The 9,609-nt window shown below is 46.5% G+C and overlaps 1 protein-coding gene across 1 annotated transcript; it reads left to right on the top strand.

Moving 5' to 3' along the window:
* Positions 1-2,779: 2,779 nt before the first annotated feature.
* On the top strand, positions 2,780-9,106 carry ip6k2b (inositol hexakisphosphate kinase 2b). Its single transcript, XM_064298468.1, has 5 exons — positions 2,780-3,371; positions 5,887-6,118; positions 6,500-6,657; positions 7,079-7,254; positions 7,491-9,106. Exons 1-5 carry the CDS (start codon positions 3,158-3,160, stop codon positions 8,052-8,054), a joined length of 1,344 nt encoding a protein of 447 aa, XP_064154538.1. The 5' UTR covers positions 2,780-3,157; the 3' UTR covers positions 8,055-9,106.
* Positions 9,107-9,609: the final 503 nt, after the last annotated feature.

The following is a 9,609-nucleotide window of genomic DNA, read 5'->3' as shown; positions in this document are numbered from 1 at the left end:
AAATACAACTCTATGGTATGTATGTCCTGCAAAAGTTGTTGCAGTTTTATTTTGCCTAACTTTTAAAGCTTAAATAAGTGTATTAACTTGTGCTGTCAAAAATAACTTAAGATGACATGCAAGGGGACAAACAGTTTGGAATACTGTTGGAAACACTGTGATCCAAAATGGTTTGTGCTTTCTGGTACACTTTCTCACACCTGCCTATCAGTCATTCTCCCGGAAAAACGCCATTGATTGAAAAACATATTTAAATCTCTTGTTCTCAGTCAGTGGGTGTTTATTTAAGCTTTTTCTGTCACTTCTGACAGCATTATCTGCTCCTGGTGTAGGGCCTAGCAAATAAACCTGGGAAACTAACCAGCAGGTGAAATTTGCAGAGAAAAATATGTAGTTCTTAGCTTGGGGTGAATTTAGGCAATGCATGTAAATTCATATTCTGTGTTAACTGAATTGAACTCAAGCCTGAGTCTAATCCTTCACCTACCTGTCAACTTGTCAGTTGCTGTACCTCCTACAATAAGATTTTTTGTATTTTTATACGCTGTTTCAAGTCTCTTATTTTATAAAGGCTTCAAAAGGTTTCGAAATGTATTTTTGGGATTTATGTTTTTTGGGAACTCCCTAGATGACATTTGGCCATATAAAAAAAAATTATTCTGGATCATTTCATTTTCTTTGAAATGTTTCATAAATAAAATATCGTGGATTGAAATCTGGCCCAAACTTGTCTGGCTCGCTCTGTGTGAATGTGGTGTAGTCTGTGTGTGTACGTGTGTACGGTTTCATGCGCATGTGTGTGCATGCGTGGTGGTGGCGTCAGATGGGGGTCATGTTACATGGGCAGTCTGTACAGCTCGTCAAGATCACAGCGCGCTGGTGGTGAATGAAGTTGACGTGAGGGGAATATCCCTGTTATACAGGAAGGAATGCTAACACTAATTCTCTATTTCAGCCCCAACTGAAGGGTGTTTCTGTTCCATCCCTCAGGTCAAGTTCACTGTGTTTTTCCCTAAAATGTTATTGCTGTCTGTCCTGTTCAGTAGTTTTCCTGATCTACACCCACGCACCGTCCAATAGAATCTGTCAATGTGGCCGTTATAGAAATTGGGAGGCATAGAAAACGTGTTTCAGACCCAGAATTCATTACGGCATTGGTGCATATTGGTATCGCTATGAATCGGTGCTGTGGAAACCTCCAATCAGGTCACCTCCGGTACTCCTGCCGTCCAGTGATGTGTAAACCCTCTTATTACCCACCTGCGTCAAGAGGCTTTGTCTGAAAGACAAAGACTATCAATCCGCCGTACCTGTGATTGCTTCAATCATGGTGGTGGTTCCTAGGAGGTTTCTTGTGGTGTAAAGATTGTGGGCACAGATTGGCTGCCCTGTCATAACAGGGCCGTGACTGCGAAGGTGGCTGCCATTGTTTGTGTGCGCCCATTTGTGTAATCGCGTGTCAGACGGTGCCAGTGGTTATAATAGAAGATGTCTCATTGGATTGGATGTACAGTAGGGGCCCACATGACTCAGTGACATGCATAGCTCAACCCATTGTTGCTTGCTGCATCTAGGTTAGGCGAATTAACCTTTTCTTCTCCCTCCAGTGTTTCAGCTGGCTGGATTAGAGCGATTTGTGTGCCATTGTGTGGCTGGGTCCGAGGATCAGAGCTTTGGGAATTCCAGAGACTCCCTCCTCCTGGCCCTTTAACCCCCAGTGGGGACACTGCAATCGGCCTTCTCTGGCTCTTCTGCTGGAGAGTTCCGTGTATAAGAGCACACAGTCCGTTGGTTTGTACATGTGTTGTTGATCCCTCCTGTGAATGGAAACGGCTTTCTTTAAATCTAATCCCCATTGAGCACTAGAACATAGGCGCTTAGTCTGTCCTGAGTTTTCAGGCAGTCTGGCGGGCTTCCTGTTGTCTCATGCAGCGCTCCTTCATGGCCTGTCTCTCCTTGTATTGTTCGGGGTGTGAAATGCTCGCACCCTCTACTCCGTGTTATTTCCACCATTTGTTTGTAACGTGTGCATGTGTTTGTGTGTGTGCATATATTTGTTCTTGTGCAGGCCAGTGTGTATGTGCGTGTGTGTATGTCATCTCTTCGAGATACTGTGCTTCTAGTGTAAGAGATAAACTGATTTCATGTGCAGTTTCTGTCCCCATTGAAGTTTTGTTTGTGTTGTTGCATCTATTAGAGTAACTGAGATTGCTGATAGAGTTGGATCAGAGTTGCTGACATGCCCGCAACATTTAAATTTGGGCACATTAGAGCTCTTCCCTAACATTTATCCTACATTCTAAATTGAAACCTACTAATTAGTGTCAGTTCCCCACCAGTGTAAGCAGCTCCTTAAGGCCAAGATAATCACAGAGCGCCCTCTATCTTACATCCTCTCAGTGCTCCAAGAGGTCGTCTTCCTCTCCATCTCTGTCTTTTTCTTTGTCCCTCTGATTGTTTTTAACTGCAAATGGACTGCTGAAATCACATTAGCTGTGTGCCAGGTCATCAGACTGTGGCCCAGTAGGCCAAAGAGACAGCAGTCTCACTGGAGAAAGGAGAACAGCTGAGGACAGCAATGTTCTCTTTTCTTTCTGTTTTTGTACTTCTTTCTTCCTCTTCCCCTCCCCCACCTCTCTCCCTCCCTCTTTGTTTGCTAGCTCCCTTCAATCAGTTGGTTCCCACCCGACAACAGTTCCCGGCCTGTGATTGGCTGAGAGGAAAGCCGGGGGAGGGCCAGGCTGGCTTGTTGTGATATTTTTCTAGTCTCCAGCTCGCTCTGGGCTTCAGTTCCAGAATCGACCAGAGAGAGTCAGACACGTAGTCGCAGTCGCACAAAAATTACAGCGACGATTATAGCTGAAACATTTTTTTTGTGCCCACCGTAACGTGAGACACATAGGGAGATCAATCTGAGAGCTGGGAAAGCTCGACTGGGGCTGTTTTTATTTACAGGGTAAAGGAATAAAAACGGCGAGCCACTTTCTCTTTCCTTTCCTGTCCTCCCCTTTGTCTAGTCGTGCCGTGGCCTGGAGATTTCAGTATCGCTGACAGAACGAGGCACTTCCTCTTAGTCTCTCAGCCGCCTCACTGCGCCTCCGTACCGGATCCCAGCGTGGCCTCGGTCCCTGCACCTGGAGTCTAATGCTTGTGGAGGATGAGTCCCGCACTAGAAGCTATCATGCAGGCGGAGCAACAGAGATATTCTAGCAAAGGGGTGCTGCTTGAACCCTTTGTACACCAGGTGGGGGGTCACTCCTGTGTGCTCCGCTTCGGCGAGCAGACCATCTGTAAGCCCCTCATCCCACGGGAGCACCAGTTCTACAAGAGCCTCCCGGCCGAAATGAGGAAGTTCACCCCGCAGTACAGAGGTAAGTTCCCCCCGCCATGATGCTGTGTGTTCCTGCTGCTGTCTTCTCTCTACCCCCCCTTCTCTTCCTCCTTCTCTCTATTTCCAGTAATGCGCTCTACTGGGGGTTAGGGACTGTTGGGTATTGCGGTGTTGTTTGATGAAGGGAGATTATATCAGGGTTTGTTGGGTGGTGTCATTGTTTCTGTGAGCCACAGTACCAGGTAAGGTTCGAGCGGAGGGTCGCCTTTTTGTGAGCAGGTGTGACTATCTTTAAAGGTAGCGGGCATTTATCTGGATTGGTGATTTGGGAAAACCATGTTAACACACTAGGCTGCCTTCCCACCCTTCCACAAGAAGTGTAGCTGTAGTATGATGACCATACTTCATCATGAAGGTGGCTATATGTAGGACAGCAGGTAAGTCACAGAGACAGGTGGGATTTTTAAAACATCTTATTTTGTCAAGTTCCATTGGCACATTGCATCATGTCTTCTTAGACTTACGCAGAGGCCTAAATCCCACTGTGTGTAACTATGATACAGTCCTTCAAGACTGGGCTCTGTAGTATTCCATAATGGATACTACAGAGCACTGGAACCGCTGTCTGACACCATCCTGGGCCATAGCCTAATGGGATCTGGGCCATAGAGCCGGGATAGTGGCACACTGTGCTGCCAGTGTTCTGAAGGAGTCTCTGGTTGTGGGAAAGGAGATACAGCGAGAGAGTGCCGGAGAGATTAATGTATAAACAGGATAGGAGCTGGATTACAGGACTCTGACTAGTGTACCGCAAGGGCATGTTGTGCCTGGACATTGGTCAAGTCAGAGCCACTTACTGTAGATCTCCTGTTAATGGACCTGAAAGCAGGGGCATATCTCCTGTGTGTTTCAGGGTCTCAACCACACACACACACAAATGCCCCACATGCACTGACGTACAAACAGACCCCCATGCCTACACGTCATTCCTGCGCCATGCGATAAGGCAGTGAAGTCGCTGCCTAAGCACCTGACCCCATAGCAATGTCTTGGGTGTCTATAAAAAGAATACAGTGATGTGGAGTATTAGTGAGAAAGGCCAGCGCATTGAGGGTGTTTCTAATGAATATGGGACAGGACAGTTTGTTCCCAAGCCTTCCAATTCAGCATTTGGAGTTTTCAGAGTGACAGAGGGTCTCGGGTCCACTGAGATGCAGCAGCTACCCCAGGAAAGGGTTAACTGAACATACAAAAGGCAATGACATCACTGTCTCTGACATCACTCTCAAGGGAAGAAGCTGCAGAAGGCTACAAACTGATGGGTCCTAAAGCTCAAAGATTCTTCAAATTTGAGTCATTTTTTGTCCCTTCACTGAGCAAGCTTGTATTTGCAATCCTTTCTCTTTTCACATACGTTTATTGTGATAAGTACTATTTTTTTGACTTATCAATTAATGAATGGCTGACCTTGCCAGACAGTTTTGCATTTTTGTGTGAAAATGAGTTTGATTTTCATACGTTGATGCTGTTGTAAGAAAGAAATTGAAACTGTGTTGCTGTCAGGGTTGGGCCTTGTGAGTCATGTGTTGAGACTCAGTTTTCTCTCTCATTCCCTGGTTTGCTTTTGTGCCAATGACCCCCCCACTCCCCCCCCCCCCAAAAAAAAAAAAGATCTCAGTGTCCCTCTAACACCCCGATCTATGGACATGACCTTGCTGCTGTTACATTGCTTTCACACCACGGAAGAGACTTTCATAAAGGACATTTGTTATCCTTGCATTTTCGATAAGAGACTCCTGCTGCTTTAATATGAATTGCACAGCAAACAGGCTGGAACAAATGGACATGCGTCTATGAACAGAGGCGCTGAGGCTGGGACATGACATGATTGTGCTTGCATTCAGACGCTTCAGTTATGTGCAGTTGTGTTGTTTTAAAATTCTGTCTATAGATGCCTCCATGTATGGTCTATCTATGGTGTGGTCTATGGCACTATGTATGTATCACTATGTTTTCTCTGGAATTCTGTGTCTGGTGTTGTCACAATGTGAGGTCCAGAAAAGCATATGTATACATATATTCTTGTGTCTGTGCGGCTTTGTGATACATTGCTGTAATGAACAGTTGTTCATTGCAAATAAAGCTGAGATTTTCATCAACTAAAGCTTCTTGTGGTTTTTGGGGGTCTCTTTCTGCTTGTTGCACTAATATTTGTTCTCTGCTACACACGTTGCATACATAAAAACATTGGTTACATTTGTTCTCTGGAGTTGTTGTCTTCCCATCCCCAATCCTCTCTGAGCTGGAGTCTGTGTGTCCTTGTGTTGTGTGTCTGTAATGGTCTTCAAATCCCTGCCAGGGTTAAGATGTACCTGTGCAGGCAGAACATAAGCTATGTCAGGCTGCAGGCTGGAGGGGTAAGAGCTGTTCAGTTCCCAGCTTCAGTCTTTTTGGATGTGATGTGTGATTTTGAGTTTCTCTTGCAGACAGTGCCTTTGTGTTGTTGCGGTTGATGGTACTCAATCTCCCTCCCCCTCTTTATTGCATTTTTTTAGGTGTTGTATCAGTCGGCTTCGAGGAGGATGAGGAGGGGAACCTGTGCCTTATCGCGTACCCCCTGCACAGCGAGCCAGGGAACCTCGAGAACATGGACCCCACTTCCGACTGCGAGCCCAAAAACAAGATGGTGAAGTGGGGCAACAAGAAGCCATCGGGTCTGCTCCTGGAGAGTGACAACTATGGCAAAGACAGAACCAGGCTGATGCGCAAAGATGACAAAATGAAGAGGTGAGGGGCCGGGGACCCACAGAGTCGACAGACCAGAAAGGAACACAGAGTTTAGACGCATTAAGCTGAAGTGTGTCCGACTGATTTGTGTAGTGAGAAGCAGCTGTTAGGAATCAGGGTTAGCGTGAGATTGCAGGTTGCATAACTTTTCTAGAATTTCAGACTGACGGAGGCATGACCTGCAGGGGGCATGTCGGCCAATTTTGGGAGTGCTCTGGTGCTGATGGTATTGGATAGGAAACAATGACCTACTAGGTCATGTACCCTATATATATGTATGTGGAAGTCAGGCATGTACCAAGCCCCTTGCTGTCACCCACCACATGGCTAGGTATTGCATTTTACTGCTGCCACTGATCACTTTACTCCCCCTCTCTGCAGTCACAACCGTGAGGACCTGCAGCAGGCTGAGGTTCTGTACTACAGCCTGGAAAAGGGCAATGTGGTATCACAAATCAAGCACAACCCCTGGAGCCTCAAATGCCACCAGCAGCACTTACAGAGGATGAAGGAGAACTCCAAACACCGTAACCAGCACAGTATCCTTTCTGTCATAAACCATCATGTCCTCTCTGAGGAAACATAACACTGTGTCTCAGTTTTTACGTGGAAACTTATCTGGGCCTTCCCAGAGGAAAATCAGCACATTGACTTATTCACTTGGAAACCATATATTTGAACATTTAAGAACAGTAAAGATTACTTAATTATTCTTAAATAGTCATACTTTGAATGCAGTTCTTAATTTAAACCTCATGTAATTTGAATTCCACCATTTTTACTTGGAGAAAACCTCTAAAATGCAGTAGATTCCACAAAGTTTCAAAAGGTTGCCGCAGTATCCATCAGAAGCGTAGAAGCTGATACTGTAGATTCATATCCGCATAGGCTTCAGAGAGATGAGAGGTGATGGTTTCCGTTTTCTGTCGATCACTCTCCTTGACTCACTGGCCTTTCAAGAATTCATCCTGCTGGAGAACCTGACATGGCGGCACACAATGCCCTGCGTGCTGGACCTGAAGATGGGAACACGTCAGCATGGGGACGATGCCACGGAAGAGAAGAAGGCCAACCAGATTCGAAAGTGCCAACAGAGCACGTCAGCCTCCATTGGAGTACGGCTTTGCGGCATGCAGGTAAGTTCGGGGAGCAAGGGATGGGAGCATGGAGGAGAAAAACAGTGCAGTCCCACAATTCTTTCTTTACCGGGTGAATCAGGAAATCATTTCAGGTTATTTGCGCATATCTGTCCCTTTGATATTACGTGAGCCTGCACTGTAAATCTAAATACTGAGTTATGAGGTAAATGAGTGGGACCATAGAAGCTTGGCAACTAAATCAGAGCAGTAACCCCTCCCCTTCTTCCTCACAGGTATATCAGTCAGAGTCAGGGCAGCTCATGTTCATGAACAAGTACCAGGGGCGCAAGCTGACACTGGCGGGCTTCAAGGAGGCACTCTTCCAGTTCTTTCACGACGGGAGCCGCCTGCGACGGGAGCTGCTGTCCCCGGTGCTGCGGCGGCTGCGTGAGATGAAGGCCGTGCTGGAGTCCTGCGAGTCGTACCGCTTCTACTCCAGCTCGCTGCTCATCATCTATGACGGCCAGCCGCCCCGCGCGCGTCACCCGCGCCACCGAGGGGGCGAGGAGGGCGAGGAGGACGAGCTCTCTGAAGAGGAGGAAGAGGAGGGGCCAGGCTTCCCCTGCGGCGGCGCGGCAGCCGGCGGGGGCGGAGGCGGGGTGGGCGTGGCCGGCCGCTCCCCCATCGGGGAGGGGAGCCCCTCGGTGGACGTGCGCATGATTGACTTTGCCCACACCACCTGCCGACATTACGGTGAGGACAGCGTGGTGCACGAAGGCCTGGACAGCGGCTACATCTTCGGCCTGCAGAACCTCATCACCATCATTTCTCAGCTGGAGGAGCACAGCGCGGACTAGGCCCCACTCCGTCTCTGAACTAACTTATGGCATGTGGTCACATACCCACTTCTCCGTGTGTGAGTTCACAAATCACGGATTTCCCGCCTTCCCCCGAGTGGGCCTGCGTGCGGGACGCAAGAGCATTTAGGAGAGCGAGAGGGGATGTCCCTAAGCCCTGGTGGCCGACCCAAAGGGACAGAACTGCTAGAGCTCTGCCAGTGCTCTGCCAGGTTTCTATGACAGCACTTGCTGCTCATTATGTGCAAGGGATGGCAGCAGCGGCGATTTTAAGAGACTACAATCTATGGTGTCTTCACTTGTTTACTGACTGCTCTTCCTCTACTGTTACAAATTTCAGGTCCTTGGTAAAAATGACGGAGTTGACGTCAAGTAGCAAGCAAAAGCTTAAACTGCAAAATAAAATAGAAGCCAGTTATGAGCTCTGTGACCCTTGAACCTTTGCTCACGCTGGCCATTCTGAAAAAAATGGTACAGTGGAGGTTCATCAATCAGACATTTTGCATGTGTTTTCATCAGCTTCCAGAGCTGTGCAGACATATCAGACTGGTCTGTACTGCTGAAGAGTCTGGAAGTAAAAAGACCAAGTGAGAGAACGAATGTTGAACTGAAAGGAGAAGCAAGATTGAGAGGCTCAAGGGAGAAATAAACTTCACTTCAACTCAGCTCTCCCACTTCCTTATCCCTTGTAAACCGATGAAGGGATAATCCTAAGGTGAATGAGAGACTAAAATATTTAGTATTTACAAGGGACAGCATCAGCACAGTTTATTTTTCCTGATATTCTGTCCCAGCTCTTCATTCCTGCAATGGTGGAAAAGGAAGAAGATATATTGAAATTAATAATAGAACTATATACAGATTTTTATTTATTTGACATATTTCTTAAAACAAACTAATTGAATGAAGACCAACTACATTCCATATTACTGTTATTCGTGTTATAATAATAATATTAATTAATATTGTTATATGACTGATACCTTTGTCTTATATACCTGTGTCGACAGTATGTTGGGAGAAAAATAAAAATATGATATGTTTCCTGTAAATGGCCTTCTCTGTTCATTTGTGTGTGGGGTATGTATTAAAGCAGTGAGAGGAGTGGAATGAAGCATTTGGGGGGGGGGGGGGTCAGTGAGTCTCAGAAGAGAGACCGGGGGGCCAAGGAGGGGGGAGTAGTTAAAAATGGTGCATGAAGACACCACAAATAGCATTCAAGATTTTCCAGCAGCCTGAAGTCTGCCCCAAATAATTAATTCTTGGGAGCAGAGGGAGGTGGTGGGTGGAATTAACACACCCCTCCGTTTTCAACTTATCAATAAAAATTATTTAAAAAAAAAAAAGTTTTCTTTACATGTTATATAGCATAGATTCATCTAAAAATTGCCTCGTGAGTTGCTGTTTATGTAATTCTGCAAAAGCAACAATTATCCTTACTGTTTGACTCTCTGAGAAAATCTATGCTTAAACCAGCTTAGGTTGCCTGGGCCGGTATTAAGCTTGTATCGGAAGCAGCTATTTCCCTCCAACAGCTCTGTGTGTGGCTCAATGA

Source organism: Anguilla rostrata, chromosome 11 (genome assembly GCF_018555375.3).
Source record: "Anguilla rostrata isolate EN2019 chromosome 11, ASM1855537v3, whole genome shotgun sequence".
NCBI lineage: Eukaryota > Metazoa > Chordata > Actinopteri > Anguilliformes > Anguillidae > Anguilla > Anguilla rostrata.
This window is presented reverse-complemented; position numbering and strand designations above follow the sequence as displayed.